General features: G+C 47.3%; 1 protein-coding gene across 4 annotated transcripts in view; it reads right to left on the bottom strand.

The window, feature by feature from the left end:
• Positions 1–5,340: 5,340 nt before the first annotated feature.
• Positions 5,341–19,067, bottom strand: part of ZBTB17 (zinc finger and BTB domain containing 17) — a 938,938-nt gene continuing 925,211 nt past the window's right edge. For 2 of the 4 annotated variants that reach the window (XM_069611092.1, XM_069611093.1), the window contains exon 15: positions 5,845–6,430. In XM_069611092.1, the coding sequence (XP_069467193.1) occupies positions 6,144–6,430 (287 nt within the window). In that variant the 3' untranslated portion in view covers positions 5,845–6,143. Of the gene's footprint in view, positions 6,431–19,067 lie in introns of all 4 variants that reach the window. The other 2 variants (XM_069611094.1, XM_069611095.1) reach the window with 2 other exon arrangements.

Consider the following 19,067-nt stretch of genomic DNA (forward strand, 5'->3'; position numbering starts at 1 on the left):
GGAGTGGAGCCTGACTGGTGTTTGCAGTGGGGTGACTGGATCCCTAGGGCCCTGGACAGTGTAGCAGAGTCGGCCGAGCTGGTTGGACTAGTGCCCCCCCCCTGCCGGGAGTGCAGGGAGTGGGCGGGCTGGCTGGTTTCCCTTGATGGGAAAGGTCAGGTGGAGTGCAGTGCTGGACAGTGAGGCGCCATGAGGCCTGGAGAGGTGCACAATCCTGCGCTATTTTAGAGGCTGGTGCACAAGTTTGTTTTTTCCTCTCTCGACCTGTCGGTTGCGAGTGGCAGGGATCTGTAGGACTTCACCATGGGGAAGTCGGACAAGCTCCAGAGGAAGCTCACATTTGAGCGGGGCGCTACCCCTTGGGTCCAGTCCCAGGTTGGGGAATCGGAGCCTGCAGGGTTGGCTCTTGGAGGGTCCACCCCAGTGCCAGAGGTGGATATTAGGGAGATACGCCTGGACCTAAAGGCGGGCATCAGTGGGTTGGACTCGCTCTCCTCCAAGATGGACATGCTGCAACATCGGCTGGACAAGATCTTCTGGATGAGGTGGAGCACAGGGTGTCCGGCCTGGAGTATGGATCAGTGTCACTTACGGCTAGGGTGTGAGCCCTGGAGACGCAGCTTAAAACAGTGTCCGTTAAGAATGAGGACTTGGCGGGTCAGGCCCACAGGAATAATATCAGGCTGGTCGGGATCATGAAGCGCCAGGGACAGACCAGGATGGAGGAGTTTGTCGAAGCCCTTTGCAGAGACGTTTTTGGTGCTCCAGAGCTTTCCCCCCTGTTTGTGATTGAGAGAGCTCACTGTATCCTGGCGGCGCAACCTGTACCCGGGGCGGCCCCACAGCCCATCATAGCATGCCTCTTGAATTACAGGGACCGGGACACAATCTTCAGTTTGGCCAGGCAAAAGGAGGAACTACAATATGACGGTGACAAACTCCAGGTTTTCTTGGACTTATCGGCGGCAGTGCAGGCATCGAGGAGGTCCTTCACGGGAGTTGAGCGCTAACTCAGAGACAGCAACAGCCAATATTCCATGTTGTTACTGGCGAAGCTACGTATTCAAAACGAGGGGTAAATACAGTTCGCCCAGTCACCTGAGTCAGCAAGCTCCTTCCTGGATGAGATTGGCAGGTTGCATCGTCCTAACCATGCCTGACCCCGGAATGGGGCCAGAAATCAGGGTCAGGAGAGCCAGGAGGACCCCTGAAGCTGGGCCACGGGTGTGCAGGGGCAAGGGGTGAGCAGACTGGTCGTTTAACAACTGATGGTGGGAGACCGCCATATTTATCTGGAAGCTTGGGTCCCCTCTGCATTGTGGTATGACTACCCCTGGGTGGCTGAGTCGACACCTGTCTGGATGGGTACCAGCGCCCTGAGCGCAGCATTGTTCCTGGTTTATGGTTGGGTGTATGGGGATGAGATTTTCAGGTGAGTTGCCCATGGGGTTAAGGGGGTGGTTGGGACAGGTGGGGTGGCGAGGGATATAGTTGGGGAGGGTTTTTGTCATGGTGTTTGTCTGGAGTTGCACAGTGATCCACCGGTCAGCAACGATCAGCGAAAGCTGCGCGTTTGGCTTGGGGAGGACAAGGCTCTGCCCGTCTGGTGTGGATGTATGGGAATGGCCCTTGGGGTAGGCACCTGGAACACCAGTACGGCGCCCCTCAAAGGTTCAGAAGGTAGCACAGTATCTCCATAGGCACCGGGTGGAGGTGGCCTTTATTCCAGAGACCCATTTTACCCCTCCTCAGAACATAGGTGGGGCTTGCATTGAGGGTGCCACAGAGTTCTCCATCAAACTCTTCCTATGTGTGGGGGGGGTGGCTATCCGGATAGGTAGAGGGAGGTGGCCCTGGGCTCATGTCCAGATGCAGGACATATAACCTCCTGGACGCCTGGAGAAGGCGGCACAGGGACGGGTGTGACTACACCATTCACTCCTGTGTTAACGGGTTTAGCTCCAGGCTTGACTATCTGTTGCTGTCCCGCGATGGGGGGGGGGGGGGGTTGCGTGAGACGATCAGTCAGATGTTTCCCTGGACCTTGTCAGACCATTCACTGTTAGTCCTAGACTGCCTATTGGGTGGGGGATACAAGGGAGTCTAATCTTGGCGCTTTAAATCTGCCGTGCTGCAAGATGCAGGGTTATGCTGGGAACTGCAGGACGAGATTGCAGCTTATTTGAACACGAGGGCTCCTTCTCACAGGGAGTGCTCTGGACTTGCTTCAAGTGTTTTATCCATGGGGTATGTATGGCTAAAATAAACAGGATCCTTTTACTGACCCGGGGGCATCTCGAGGCAAGCGTGGTGTGCCTAAAGGGGCTGGAAGGCGAATATGTGACCACGGTGGACCCCAAGGTCTTGGCCGAGCTCCGATGGGAGCTAGATGGGTTTAGGGCAAATGCAGATTGAGAGATGCAGTTTCTTGGCTGGGGCCCATCAGGTGCGTAAGTATGGGAACAGGGCCGAAGCCTGGGGCCTTGTTGGCTCGGCTGCTGGCGCCCAATAAAAGACCATGACAGGTAGAATGCATCAGGGACCACCAGGGGAGTGCCCTCTGTGCAGAGGAAGATATTGCAGCCGAAGTACGTGCAGGGCCAGATATTCGCAAAACTCAGGAGAGCCTGCAGCGGTACCTTGAGGAGGTGGAGTTGTACTTGGTGGAACCTCAACTCTGTGAGGCTCTTAAGCGAGGAGGTCATTGCCGTGATTAGGGATCTACCAGGGGCTAGGTCCCTGGGGCTGGACGGCCTGTTGCAGGAGTTTTACAAGGCATATGCCCCCGTCTCGTTACGATTGTATGCAGAGCCACTCACCTCGGGGGACGCTTCCCCCCTCGTTACGGGAGGCAAACATTATTCTTTTACACAAGAAGAGGAAGCCTTGTGAGGACTGCGCATTCTACCGCCCAATTTCCTTAATAAACGTAGATAAGATCTTTGCCAAAGTGCTGATCAATTGGCTGCTTCCACTGATGCCCGGCCTTGTGCGGGTGGATCAGGCGGGATTTGTTCCTGTGAGGAACACCTTGTACCGGTTGCGCCGCCTTTTGGGGGTTTTGGCAGTGCTACAGCCGGAAACGAAAGCTGGCGCAGTTTTTTTGGATGCTGAAAAGGCATTAGACTGTCGAAGGGCCTTACTCGTTTGCTATCCTCTAGAAACTCTGGCTTGGCGCTCGCTTCATAGCTCTGGTATCTCTTCTATATGTCAACCCGACGGCCAGGGTTGTGGTGGGGCGCACAAGGTCTGAAAGCATTGATATGGGGAGGGGAATGTGGCAGGGATGCCTGCTATCCCCACTCCTCTTCGCTCCAACGATGGAGCCACTGGCAGTGACTCAGAGAGAGGCACATCCAAAGAGGGCTGCAACTGGGGGAGCATAGGTTAATTATCTCCCTGTACGCATACGACGTGGCCCTCTTCCTCAGCGATCCAGTGTGCAACCTGACCCCAATGATGCAGGAGGTGATCATGTTTGGGGAGTTCTCTGGGTTGAGGGTCAACCATAGGAAGTCAGTGGTTTTCCATCTGACGGATGGGACAGAGGCATTTGAGGAGAAGTTTGGCCTCAAATGGGAATCCTCGGGCCTCCGGTACCTGGGGTGGAGGTATCGTGCAGCCGCGAGGAGCTGTTCCAGGAAAACTGTGGCAGGATGGTAGGGTCTCTCCAGGATGCAGTGGCGAGGTGGAGAACGCATCCACTTACACTGCTGGGCCGAATTGTGATCGTAAAAATGATTGTGCTTTCCAAGCTCTTATATTTGTTCCTTAATGTCCCATTGTTTCTCTGCAGGTTTTTTTTTGTCTTGTGGCTTCGGGGGGTCATTCTCGACTTACTCTGGGAGGGGAAGGAGACAAGGGTGGCATATCCCACACTCAAAACCATTTGAGAGAAGGGGACTGCCCTGCCGGATCTGGAACATTAATTTTGGGCAGCACAGGTGCATTTCCTAGTGCACTGGTACGCCACCCACTTCGTGTGGCCCCATGCGCAAGTGGAGAGAGCACTTGCCGCCCCTGATCTGTTGCCCTCAGTGGTTCTTGGAGTTTAGGGGGTGTTTCCTGGCTCCCTAAACATTGTTAAGATCACTTGCGCAATTTGGAGGAAGATTGCAGCTAAGGTGGGTGTCAGCACCCTGTATTCACCCCTTCTTCCAGCCCAACACGTGGCAGAGCTAGCCATAACGGGAGAAAGCACTTACTTCCGGTGGGTGGAAAAGTTGGGTATTGTCACCTTTGGGGACTTCTTCATTGATGGGGTGTTCCTTTCTTTGCAGGAGGCTAAAGACAGGTGGGCAGGTACTGCTTTGGACATCTTTTTATGCTTCCAGGTACGGCATGCGTTCAAGGCACTGTTCCCCTCATTTCCTCGTACACCGCCTAAGTGGGCACTTTTGCAAAGGGTGAATAAGTCACGGGGCGAGGGCTGCCTGGTATTGCGAATATATAGCAGTCTCATGGCAGACATTCCGTGGGAGGGGGAGGTACCGAGACAGAGGTGGGAAGGGATCTTGGCAGGGGCATTTCAGATGAGGATTGGGTCAAACCCAGAAACGGTCCCTGGATTCCAAATTTAAACTAATACACTTCAGCTTCCTACACCAGGTCTACCGTACTCTGGCCAGGCTTCACAGACACTTTCCTTCTATGCCAGACTCATGCCCCAGATGCAGGATTGGCCCGGCAGGGTTTTTTTTCATTTGTCTTGGGAGTGCACAGAGGTTTCCCGTTTCCAGATGAATGTCTTGGCAAATGTCTTGTTGATTATTGGGGAATAATTGGGGCAAGATCCCATGGCGGCACTCCTGGGATGCACCAGGTCCCTGCCACGGGCGAGTAGACGCTTGGCGGGCTTGCTCTTGGTGGCGGCTCACAGAAGGGTGGCCATGGCATGGGGGAAGGGCCATCAGCCTAGTGTGTGTGCACGGATGGCAGCAAGATGTGGCATACTGCGCCGACATGGAGACAGCATTTATTCGGACTTTGCTGCTACATGCCTGAGGTGTGGGCACCATATGTACAGTATGTGATCACAGCGGCCAAATAAGTTTAATGTGTAGGGCCGAAACCGATTTATCTATCATGTGCATTGCCGATATAATTTGTGTCATGCTCAAGGTGGGTCGAGGGCTGGGTCGGATTCCGTGTTTTTTTTGGTTGTTGTTGCAAAATGAAAAATAAAGTATTACAAAAATAATAATAATCACAATGCCTTTGTTACCCAAGCACACAATTGCTGAAATACAGATCAGTCTGCAATATATAGTTTGAAATGACAATTGTTAAGCTTGGATCCGAGCTAGAGGGAGACTCGCAGTAGAAAAAGCAGACAAGCGGTGAGAGTGATAAAAAGCTTGTGTAATTACACAACGGGATGCAGTTGCAAAGTCTGTTAGTTCTTCAAGGAACGTTACAAAACCTTTCTTTCCACTCTATTAGCTCTGTCTTCAGATTGCTGTACTCTTTTCTGCCAGACTCAAATTAAATAAGCACATGAAGTGCGAACTTGCCAACCTCAGCTAGGCTGAATGTAGCAAATGGCCCCGACATGTCCGTATTAAAGAGCCCAGTGTGCTTCAGGACTCGCATGAATTCCAATATTTAATCTAACTCTTATCCTAACCCAGAGAAATTAGGCTTCATTAAATCTGAAATTAATTTGTAACCTAAAACTGAAAAGCCCATGCCAAATGTCCCATGATGCAGGTAGCCGAGCGCCAAAATGCATAGGTAGAACCTACCTGTATAAAGTAGCCATGTTACCTTTCCTCTGAAACTCTTTGGGGAAAAAGGCCCAAGGCATCACCCAGCCCCAAAGTCAGTGCCATATGCTGCAATATCTTTAAATAGAAAATATTCAGATTTATTTGATCGACTGATCATCAAACCTAGAAGTGATTCCTCACAATGCACCAGGCGAGTGCACTTTTTTTACATAATTTAGGCAGTCTGTGTTGCTTTGTTTTAAATAAATGGTTCATAAAGCTGCTAAGGCTTTGAAGGAACGTCTGAGCTCCACAGAAGTGCATTGTGCGTCTGGTGTGGAGCACTGGGGAGGAGATTTCCGTATTCTTAGTAGTCGAGACAACTTGAAGAATGCCACTCCTGTTTGATTCAAAAGTTTCCTTCTGGCTCGGTCATCAGCTCGAGGGGATGTGACATTCGATGATCTGAGACTCCTCAGAGATCACAGTGCTTGGCTGTTCTTGAGATACATCCCGGGCTCGGAACAGCAGCTCCCCGGACTGGATGACCTGCTCTGCCTGCCAGGTGGTGGAGGAGCCGTACTGCTGGTAAAAGTCTGTGTCTGCTTGAAACATAACCAGTGCCTGTGCTGTGTGAATTCGCACATGCTGTGCCAGGCTATTGGCATCCAGAAACTTCTCCCCACAAGAGTCACAGGCATACAGGATCTGGGTGTTTGGATCTGTAATGAAAAAGAGAAAAATAACAATTGCTTTAGAATGCCCATCATCACATCAGAAGCCCCTGTATTTTCAATTAATCACCTGAAAAGTAGAACAGATGGATATATAGTTACTCAAAGATGCAGCATTAAAATCCAGTTAATTAGGAGAAATTCCATCTTCAGATGCAGAAACATACCCCAGACTGTATAAACCACTCTGGCATATCCAATACAGTTAATCAGAACATATGTTCCCCTAGACTGCCTCATTCTTTAGCAATGAATGTCCTATCTGGGTCATACCCGATGTGTCCACTTACTCATACCTTGTCAAACACGCGTAGATAGTTAATGTTCTTATAAATATGTTTCTCAAACTGTATGAACCTATCCACAAACTATCTATCCTGCCACTTGGTCACTATGGGTGTCTCTGGCGTGCCTCTACAGAGCTACTATTTCCCTTTTCAATCATACATAATGCGAGTGCTACCAATTTAGGATTGAGTTCTATGGTTCACCCCACAACTAAGTGACTTTCAGTACCACGCCCCAGTACTGTTGTATGACAGGGCACTGAGGACTGCAGTATGTGAGAGAAGATTCCTCCAGTCTAATTACAAAGTGAACAGCTGTGAAATCTTCCCAATATAAGTTCACCCTGATAGATGCTGCTGAAACCACTAATGTATAACCCATTTTGTCAAGTGCTGTCCACAGAAGAGACCATTAGACTGAGAGAATATATATATTATTTGGCAACGCCATTAACAATACAATACAATGAAATAATACAACATTGAAATTATATTTTAAAAATCACGATAGCCAATGTGTAAAACAAGATACAAAAATGTACAAAATGTCCATGTAACATTAGAGCAGTCTACTAATCTTTAAAAATGCTGCTTTCACAAATTCGCATATATCCCTTAAAACATTTATAATGCTAGCACATGAAATAAACATTATTGTCTCTGTAGTTCCAATTCATAAAATTATCCTTTGACCATGCTTGCTGAATAGCGATCACATTTGTGCAAATCAGCATAAAACGGAGCAGGCTTTCAGTATCTCCTTAACCGCAGAGACACAGCTTAGTTTTTGCAAACCAACTCATGCGGGCCCTCAGAGGCAATACATCCAGTTGCACCATTAAAATGATCCTGCGGTGTTCAGGAGACCGTATTTGCATAAGCACATTATTCGCAAGCAGTGCCTGTCGAGCAGCAATTAGATGTTCCAATGGCTGTAGCTTTGCACTATAGCGAAGCATTCTAGAATGGTTAAGATGGCAAGCCTGTTCTTTTAAAATCGACAGATGTGCTGCCCCACTGGACAATTGTCTATAGTCCAGATCACATTGGTTACTTAAATGTATGCCTTTTTTTTATCCAGGGGTATTTTACCTGACGAAACAAAGGCAACATTTCCCCTAATACATTTTTCATGTTCGGGTTTACTGAGATTCCACTGAAGATTTTTTCTGCATAGTCCACTCTTAACGCTTTCCCGGGAGTGCTAGGACCGAACACAGAAACCTTGTGAAGGAAGCTGTATTGAATGTGATCTAAAGCCTTAAGCTCCAAGTGCCACCACATTGCACAGCCATATAGAACTGCAGCATTCATCTTAGACTGAAGGATCTCAGCGCATTTATCCAACACGTGTCCTCCATATTTATAGTAGAAACGGGCCAAACCCACTAATCTCATTTTGTGGCTTGTTTGCTGCCAACCTCGCATGAGTGCACCAAGTAGTTCTAGGACAAACTCTACCGTCACATTGCTGACTGTCTACACATGGTTACATTTTTTAGGACCAAATGTAACAATTTGGATTTAGATAAGATTCAAGGGCAGACCATTGATTTCAAAGCAGCCTGCAGCATAACTCAAGCTAAGACCTAGCCCTTTTGGTGTGAGGTCCAATAGAGCTGCATAGTCCGTGTACAAAAGAGCAGGATAGCTGCATCCATTTATTATTAGTGGAAACAATAAGGCCTGATGGGAAATAGGATACAAATCTGATAAAAGATTATAAAAAGCAGGGGAGCCAAGGGCCAGCCTTGCCTCACACCCATTTAGTATTAAAATTAATTTGTTCGCCAGTGCTGCTGCTGCGTACAAATGCCGATGTTTTGGAGTTGCAGCATATAATTATCTTGGCACTCCAAGCTTGTACAATTTATTCCAAACGGTAGATCAATCAAGTGAGTCAAAGGCCTTTCCCAGGTCCAAAAAGGCGGCAAATACCTTACTCCTCCGGATTCCCAAATATTTCTCGAATATTATGTTTAAAACAAAGCAATGATCGATTGTTCCGTAACCACTCCTGAACCCGGCCTGCTAGCATATTATTTGACCTTGGCCAATCCGCCAGTCTTCGCGCGAGGCAATTTACAAAAAGCTTATCAGCCGTATCCAGAAGGGATATTGAGCGATAACAGTGGGGGTCGTTATGTGAGCTTTTTTTTTTTAAAAAAAACTGTCGGGGAGAATTCTCTGTAAAGGCTACTTTCCCAAACCTAGTGAGGTCCCCCAGCAGCTTTGCTGGATTTTTGGGGTTTATATTTTTCTCCTGCTAAGAGTGAGACTCTTTTACTCACTCTCTGAGACATGATTTTTGGTGTTACTTTGTCTTTCCATGTGTTTTATGGGCTATGGGGACTTTTACTCCATGGGGTCTCATGTGTTTTTGATGTGGGTTACACAGCACCCTCCGTGCCGTAACCCAGGGGTGTCTTGGCGACCCCCAAACAAACTCCATACCCCGGGACTGACTACTGTCTCCCAGGGCATGTAAAGTCACCATTGGCTTTACTAGTCCCAAATTATGAACAGAAACCAAGTAGTACAAACCATCATATTGTGGACGTACTGGTTGGGGCAATTCGATTGCCCCGGGGTCTGTTGTTCGAGGGGGCACGTCTCCGTCCCCCCTGATCGAGTTTTGGCTGGTGGCAGTGGATACTACTTTTTATATTCAACCGCGAATATATCTCTATAGGATTTTCCCATTGTTCGAGGCTACCAACTTTAATTATTTAATTCTTATAGCCTCGAACATACCGCCGGTTTATTTAATATTAATTCACCGGTTGGTATTTTTTTGCCAGAACTCGATTCTAAAATGGCGTTTGTGTTCTCTTCTGTGACTCCAACCCAAGTCGAGCCCTTTGTTCCACTTTTTGGCGGGCTTCTCCACAGAAGCCTCCAAAAGTGGTGCCACTCTGTCTGGGTACCACAGGGGATGTGGGAGGGGGTTTAGGCACCCTGGACCGAGTTGCCTTGGCAACTCAAGTCGCACTCTTGTGTGATTGGCCCAAGTGGTGAGCCGGCCGGCTCACCACTTAGCATGTTTGATTGACAGCTAGGCTGAATGAATGGGGGTTTGCTGCATAAAAGCAGGGCTTTGGGGACTGAACTTCAGAAGTCGCCACAGGACCCAAGAATCCGAGGAGGGAGAAGCTAAGCTGAGCCGACCTGCAACGACGACACCACCGGTGGAGCCCTGCTGAACAGTCTCACCACTTTTCCCGACGACGGAGGAGATCTCCAGTCCGGAGAGTCTTCTTCGTTTGACTGGTGGGGATAACCAGTTTTGCCTTCTTTTCACCTTCCTGGAGCATCTCGTGGCCGCCTTGCCTGTGCCAAGCACCCCGGCAACCAGAATACCACGGCTTACCACTACCACAAAGAGAAGGGTTGTACCTTTTAACCGAAAGAACTCCGCGGCTGGTTTCTAACCTGGCAGTGCAACGACCTTCATCTTTCCTCCACGGCGAGACCTCCTCTTCCTCTGGACGAAACCCCGACTTGCACCCGCTGCCAGGAACAACTGCCCCCGCTGGAGCTTCCTTCACACTTAAGGTACTGTGTCCCGCCTGGCTTCCCTTGCGACAGATCGTTCGGGGTGACAGTAAAGCCTCGACTTTCTAACCTGGGCTGGCCTGGGACAACCTAGCTAACTTTTCCTGACTTTAATTTCATTCTTTGTGTGCGATCTATCTACAAGACTCTTTGGGCATAACCCCGCTGTGTGAACCTGGACCCCTCCTGCTTGCTCTCTCCGAGAGCTGGGCCTTGCAATTGACTTCCTTGCTCTCCAGTAGAACTCTGCCGATCCTGCCTTACTGTGGTTCTTTTAAAAGTATTGAAATTTGTGTGCTTCCATAACTCTGCCTCTTTCCCTCCTTTCTTATGTTAAGCTCTCACTTCTGTCTGAAAATAAGTGGTGTTTCTCACTAAGACTTGTCTAATAAGTAATTAGGGTTGTATATATATATATAACAGTGACTGTGTGCTGAATTTACTTTTCTCTTTATGCTAGTGTAATTTACAAGTGTGTCTTTAAATAAATAATTATATACTTTTACACCAAAGCTCTGGTCAGTGTTTGCTTCTGCTACTGTATCTCTGTACCTATTGTGTATACTCTATATACTGCCTAACTCTTCTTGAGGGATGTCTGACTGCTCAGCCACAGCTACCAAGTGAATCTGTGTGGTACAGACTGCTACCAAGTGGATTTACTGCCAAACACTTGTAGTCTTAAATCTTTTGCAGTGGTCCCTAAGGGAACTGCACAGGTTTCTGCCTAACATAAACACAGGGATAATTACACCCTTGGCCCAAGATACTGGAAACGACGGCGTAAGGGCAATCTCATTAAAACACTCCATAGAATAGGAGCCCACCAATCAAACTGCCTAATATCGTTGGGTTAGGGGGCTTTACCCTCTTTCAGTGCATTAATTGCCTTCCGCACCTCCTCTAAATTAAACACAACTGTGCCAGAAAAAAATCGATTCTTCCATATAGATTGTGGCACAACTGCAGAGGATTTAAACATAATCTGTTTATAATGCAAGGTCCAGGACTTTGGAGAAATCTGCTCGCCATCATTTCCTTCGTTTTGACTGAAGTCATGGGCCGCATTGGCCCAAAACCGCTTGATTTTATTCTCCTTAACCATTCTGTCTAATCGATCCCACTGGGATTCAATATAGGCTGGTTTCTTACTTTTTAACATTTTTATAACTGGATTTTAGCTCCCACAATTTCCCCATCAAACTTTTTTCCTTTTTGCCCTTACGCATCAAACCATGGTGATCTTGGCGAGATTCCATTTGCCTTTGGGAAATCTTCCCTGCCCACCATTTACTCCAGAGCTATTCTGGTCAATGTTACAGATGGCATTATTACCCCTTTTGGCACATTAATGACAGAGTTTGTTGTAACCCTGGCCTTCCACACAAGCATAATAGGGTTATGATCACTTTCATGGCTTATACATACTTGGAAATCATTAACATAAGAGTATGAAAAACAGTCAACTAGGCAGCAGTCCAACAGTGACTCTCTGGAGCCCAAAAGTCCTATTTGGGGGATTATCCCCTGAGCTTCTACAGTTAAGCTCTGCTACAGAGATTTGTTTCATGAATAGATCCAACATGTGCCCTCGCAAATCACCCTTTAATAAACATTCATCATCAAGGTGGAAAGAGGAGTGCGCCAGGGTTGCACCCGTATTTTTCAATCTCTACCTGCCGGATATGGGTGACTTTTTGAGTTCATCGGCTGTGGCCAGTCAAGTGATTGATGGTGGTAGAATTCACTGGCTGGCCTATGCCGATGACGTCGTCCTGTTGGATAAAACTGCGGTAGGGCTCCAGCATCTTTTGGACAAGCTGAATGAGTATGCAACGGAGAACAGACTCAATAAACCCCACTAAGTCCAGAATACTTGCTTTCAGGCACCCACAAAAAAGGGTGGTCTATTCTCAGTGGAAACTGGCGGACCAGGTAATCCCAAGAGTAGATGAAGTGGTTTATCTGGGTTAGTATATGGGGTATAACGTGTATGCTTTGCCTTCCAAGTGCAAACTGGAGTGTGATTTAAGGAGTAAAATCATGCTATTGGTACCTCAGCTGATAAAGATCCTGATGAAGTATTGCACATTTTCCATCCTTCCTGTAATCAGGTTCTATACTGTGAAAGTTGTCCCAGTGCTCCTTTACGGCTTAGAGGCCAAGCCACTTCTATGGAATCTGGACTGGCAATTAATGGAGAGACTTGTGTGGAAGAAAGACCCATGTAAGCCATTGTGCCTGCCCATTTCTAGTCTGAGATTCGAGCTGGGCTTAAGATCGCTGAAGGCACATGTAGTTTGGAAATTATGCTCTTTGCTCCGGTTGATCATTACCTCCCAGGATTGAACATTGTATGCAGACAGATGTAATTTAGAAAGCAAAATATCAAAGATGTTGTCATCTCTAGAAGAAATGGTGGGGTGTGCACTTGCCAATGAGAATACTAATATTGAGATCTTGATCCAGAACCCTTTGAAGGCTAAGAAGGCACTGGAGGAAATGGACTGGATTGAAACAATTGACAGTATGCGTGCTATCTCTCCCGTTAACTCATTCCAGAAGGTTGATGTTGGTATTATACCGAGATATTTGCTAAAGTTCTCAGATTGGAAATTTAGACAGAACTTTCTGAGAATGCATTTGAATATTGTTCCTACGGGGGAAGTTTTGTCCAAAAGGGGGATGGGAGATCTCGCATTGTGTAGTGTTTGTAAAGTTCCATCCAATCAATCATTACACCATCTACTAATGGAGTGTGAAGGTACCTGGGCAGTGAGGTCATTAGTGTTTGCCCCATTTGGAGTTAACAATGCCAGGTTTTTGCCCAACATGTTCTAGGATAGAGCGATTTCTGGCCATGATAGTGCATTGACAATAGCATTGGTCCAGGTCCTGAAAAGATCTAATATCATCCAGTGATTTATTACAACTGTGCAGCTGTTTATTATAAAGGTTATTACTTCTTTTTTGATTTTATTTGTTTATGCAGCTGTGTCTTGTGTTCCTTTAGGCCATCTTGGTCATTCTACTGAGGGCGTGTTGTTAATGGGTGAGACCATCCAGCTAGACTCATCTTTGTGCAATTCACGGAGTCATTTTTATTATTTTTATTGTTTTAAAATGAGTAAGAGTAAAACTTTTTTGGTAAATTTTAGGTTTTCATGGCTAAGGAGTCTTAATTATTGTGAGGGACACGAGTCATGTAAACTTATTTGAGTATTCTTTTTATTGCATCTTTCTTTTTTATCTTGCCTTTTTCATACTTTGGGTATCGATTGTATTGTGTTTTGTAAAGGTTTACAACCATATACAAAAAGAAAAATAAACATTCGCTGCGCTCTGGGATGCCGCACTATACTTCTAGCTCTTTGCACCCAGAGAAGGCTTATTTACATTGATCCAGCTGAGATTAAAATCTCCATAACGGTAAGCATCCCAGTAGAAGATGCAGACACCAACTTTATCAACCATTTGCTGCAAAGAAATTTGTGACATTCTCTTTAGGCTGCAAATATATATTAACAACTGTAAGTTGCGTACCTGGTTCGACCGGGAAAAAGTTACAATTCCCTGGTTCATAACATTTACAACCACTTTTGAGAGCAAACAGCGAGACTTGCACACCAAGGTTGCATTGCCTTTAGTTGGGTGCCCTGAGCCACGCTGTAAAGCTACAGAAGACATAACCCAAAGATCTGGGAAACTTACATATAGACAGCTATGCTCTTTCAGCCAGGTCTCTTGGAGATGAATCACATCAAAGCCTTCTAACCATAGTTCCCACACAGGATCCCCCATCTTACTGAGAACCTCTGCCATATTCCAATTAACCAAACTCAGCATACCATTTTTCACTTTCGGTCCCCCCACCCCTCAACAATATCACTATGTTCGTTGTGGTGAGAATCTGCAGACAGACTGTGCCATTTTCTTTCAGGAATCTCCGTCCTCAGTCTAAAGACCACTTTCCGGGGGAACAAGTGGCATATGGACATATACCCTCCCTAAAACATGTTTCGATAGACTGATGTCACCCACACACTTCGCACTGAATGTTAGCTCAAGCTCCAATCTGGATACATCTATGAGGCATTGTTTATATCAGTACCCTTTTTCTTCCCCAAAACTCTGCCTCAGTGCCTCTCTGGGTCAGAGCATCTCAGTATCCATTGATATTATCGAATAAATAGAATAAATATCAACAATAACCAAAACAGCGAAAAAAAACGCTGATTTAAAAAATTAATATATATATATATGTATGTGGTGGTGTAGGGTATTAAAACGGGTGGGGAGGGGTTTGGAGTGGCCAGACAAGATACGACTGGGAAGAGGTGATGAGGAAATATCACTACCCCCTAGAATTTTTACTAGGGCTTTACCCAATGCTCTTCTGTATGAATTTATATTTCTGTGAGCTAAGCCCTTAAAGCAGCATATCAGATGTTGCTCCCGCCAGCCTTCTAGAGGATCTGTGACTTTTAATTCTTTTTTCGTTATGTCTACTGCATTAACAGGCCTGACTCACGGCATCCTACGATATTTCAGCTTGGTCTAACCCCCAAATACTGGGTATATACTCAGGGTATCTTTAGTAGGTAGACACACATTTTCTTTACAAGGATTTGGTGAATCGCTGATAGCCGGTACACACCCGACACATCTGGCCTCTGCATCAGCAGTAGCAGTAGCACAGGAAGACACGTTACGAAAGGCATCCATACTTCCACCCTGCTGCAAGGTCACCCGTGCCTCAAAATTCCCAGAGGCAACTACAACATTTCATGTTACAGATCTAACATCTTTTGGCTTATGAGCAGTCGGCCCACTGCAGCGGTTTGCTAAATTGGTAGAACAGAAGAGGGGACCACTGTACGATAGGGCCCGTCTGCACCAGAAATACCAACTAAGCTGCCCTGCTCCAAAGGCCTGTGGGGGTCCTACTTTCGGCACAAGCAGCTACAGTTTTACCTGTTAGAGCTGCAACAGGCACACCAGAGACCCCACAGGAGTTCACAATCGGAGAATATTGATCACCAGAAATAATTTGGACCAAAATAGAGGACAGGGGGCTCATAATATTCAAGCATTTATCCAATCTTTCTGCATCCGTTGCCCTGCTATCATGAAAAGACCACATTATAGACTTAATTTCCAGTAGGTATTCAGATGATTAAGATGGTTCACCAGACAGAGATTGTTCTCCAACTTGTGAGAAACTAGAGTGTCTCAACCACTGGTGCCCGGGGATTGATCTCTCTCAGTTGGCCAGGGAACAGCCATCGCCTATGGATCCAGACCCTGCGGTGGACCAGTGCTGGAGGATCACGTGGGTGAGGGGTCTTTGGGGAGTGGAGGTGAGGCAGCCAATGGTGAAACACGCTATTCCCCCCCATTTTGTTTATCCAACTCATTCTATGTTTTAGGATGCTCAGAGGTACCAACTCCCCCTCCCCTTTATACACAAACACTGGGCAGAGGAAGAGGGTGACTGAGAATAATAACATTAACTTTCACACATCGTACTGGACATGTCCTGCTAATCGGGTCAGGCAAAGTCAGGCACTTGCCTCTAAGTGCATACACCTGATATCAATTCGCTCTCCTCCCACGAATAAAAGGCAGAACCCAAAGACACACACTGAGGAAGGTGGAACACGAGTACGAGCAAGGTTTCCGGGCCAAAGGCAACCCTACTGGAGCAAAGCGACGGACCAAAGGATGAGAGCAGGAGGTCGAGAACCCCAAGAATTCCTTACTGGAGGTTGTTTCATCCGACAGGCCGTGAGGGACATGTGGAGAAGACAGATCCCACAAATGAAGATTGTATTGTGTTTCAAGGAAGCCAGCGACCCTCCCAGTGTAACAGCAGAGTTGGGGAGGCGAGGCCAAGCGTGTGGTACTAACCTTGACTTGTGAACTAGGAATCCCAAAAGCAAGAAAGATGCACACAGCCGGTGAGTTGACAAGCAACCTGAAAGAGCTGTGTGTGCTAAAGTTTCAAGTAGCAACATTTTATCACAAATGAAGGCTGCACGCGTGTGAATGAGACGCGAGGAAAGGCAGACCTATCAATTAACTTTGAAGTAAAATAGAGCTGCGAAACCGGCAATACTAAATAATGGAGTGGTCCGACGAAAGGAAGTAACCCACTCGAAAGTCTCTGTGAAAAGTACATTGTTTAAAGCGATAAAGCAAATGAATAGTAAAAGGGAAATAAAGAAGTTTAACTCCTGTGATACTTTTTTATGATCAGAGAGAGTGGGCAACACCAAGTTATGGTACTCACTCGAATAGTGGAGGTCCTAGATGTATAATCATTAGACCGGCTCAGCATTATTCGGGTTGGGCGCCAGGTGGCTAGAGGGCAGTGGAACGCAATGTCAAGCCAAAGTGAGCCCCTGCATAGGAAGAGACATAAAATGAAAATGCCTATTACTCACCCTAGTCGGCTCACATGGGGAGAGTGGCGGTAAATACAGAATATCACTTGCTTAGGGCGTCTATTAATGGACCCGGTGATAGCGGCTCTTGCAGGCGTAAGTCTCTGGGGATCTGTAGTTCTGGCGCTGCATGATTAAATAGCTGTAAGAAAGCAGGGGAGAGTCCACCACAACATCCTCAAATGCCACATCCTCCGATGGAAAGCCTTCCGCTGGCAAACGGATTTGCTTAAGTGGGAGAGTTCACCACCCATTAGTGACCAGGAGGCCCTGTGGCTACGCAGTACCCAGTTAATCATTGACTGCGACTTATTATCAGCCACTTCCAGGGTGCCCGGTCATAGTTTTTTCCTGCGCTTTGCGTAGGCTTCTTCTTTTGCCTCTGCTGCACACCCATGTTTATTTATCTTGTTATCTTATTATCAAACCAGGGCTGGCCAACCTACTGATGGTCCAAGGTAGGGCGGCTTATTAGCGGTGACTAGGCTGTGGCTACGGCCAGTTGATTTATGCACAATCCGCTCCAGAAAAAAAATTCTCCAAATCAAATAGTAGGAATGTAGAGGCACACTCATCTGGTTGTGGAAGATGTAGCACAGTGGCTAATACCCGTCCCTACCAACTGCACAACCAATTGCAGGCACAGCCACCAAGTCATTATCGAATGCCAAGGCAAGCATAAGGATCTCATTGGGAGATGTACTCTTCTGCGGGCGCTGGCCCGTACAGCACCCCCCCCCCCACCCGCAGCTAGTGAAACACAGCCCTGCGCATCTCAAAGGGCATTTCTAATGTGCTAAATAATTTTTAGAATATGTAAATCTTTAGTGGGCTCATTGATTTGTTGGTGAAATTCTATAGTGCACAGTGCTTTCTAACCCTCTCCCCTGCTATCCTCTGACACCCCTACCCCTTTTTCTTTGTCCTCTTTCTCTGGCTCTCCTATCTATTCTAAATGCTTGTCCATCACCCCTGACCCCCTTTTCTCTCGAAGTCTGGAAGTAAGACATTTATAAAAGGTACTCCTGAGCACCAACCCTGGTCTGCTGATTTCAGACACTTACATCAATGCTTCCTCCAGACAGACTATCACTGGCATTCTCTTTGCTGTTCCTTCTTCTGACATATGGACTCCACTCATATGGTTTCTGTCCACTCTCCTTTTTCTTCCTCACCCATTACTGGTGGCATCAGATGGGAAGTGCTCTTGGTTCACTTTGGATCTTCCAGGTGCACCATTAATTTGTATCACAATGGCACTACCATGGCCCAGGGCTCTCAGCCAAACCTCCTTGACAGACGTCTTCAACTTCTCGCCCTCTCCTACCAACCCTCCATCCGCCCCAGTGGTGGCACCCCAGCCCTGTGATCCCCCCCTCGAAAAACATTTAAAAGGGGCAACCAGCTTTACTTGGCTACCCTCAATTCTCGCTCTGCTATCAAACAATCCTCTGACATCTGTCTCCTCCTTGAAGACCTCGACATCCTTTCTCTCACCGAGACGTGGTTCAAGGCCAGCTCCGTCACTGTTTTTGACACTCTTCTCCCAGAGGAGTACAAGTTCCGGTCCCAGAACCTCAGCGCCTGGTGGTGGAGTGGCACTGATCTTCCCTAAGTGGATTCCTGCCACCATCATCACCACTCAAACCTACTCATCCTTTGAAAGCCTTGTCTGTAGGCCATCTGTCTCGCCTACTTTCTCTCTTACTCTCACGATCATCTACAGGCCCCCCAGAACCACCTTCCTCTTGCTCTCAGAATTGGCGGACCACTCTGCCTCTCTTCTTGCCTCCTCCACCCAACATATCTTCCTCAGGGATTTTAACATCCATCTCCAGATTTGGCTACAGTACTCTTTCGCAACCTCTGCAACTCTCTTTCCCTCACTGCCCTTCCCTCTGACCCAACCCGCTCTGCCGAGCACACCTTGGATGCTCTCATCTGAACAGACATCCCACTCTCCAATCCTCCAACTACCCCTCTCTCCTGGTCTGACCACTCTCTCCTCTCTTCCCACCTTGACCTCCCCTGTACCCTTATGATGTCTCTGCCCGCACTGCCAGTCTCCTCCTCCATCACTCGACTGATGAAGCGTGTGAGTCGCTGCATTTGCCTCTTCCTTCATCCCTTCTTCGTCCCAGTCCTTTGACTCCTTCTGACTGTTCTAGCTAACCTCCGTCTTACCATCTATAACACCCTGGACATCCCTGTCCCCGTCCTGAGGATTCGCATGAAGCCTGCCTCCATATGCAACTCTTGGTATGACTCCCAACTTGGCAGCTTTGAAACACATGTGCAAAGCTGCTGAGGGGAGGTGGTAGGCATCTAGCTCATCCT

Source organism: Ambystoma mexicanum, chromosome 8, assembly GCF_040938575.1.
Source record: "Ambystoma mexicanum isolate Mex_15411 chromosome 8, UKY_AmexF1_1, whole genome shotgun sequence".
Taxonomy (NCBI): Eukaryota; Metazoa; Chordata; class Amphibia; order Caudata; family Ambystomatidae; genus Ambystoma; species Ambystoma mexicanum.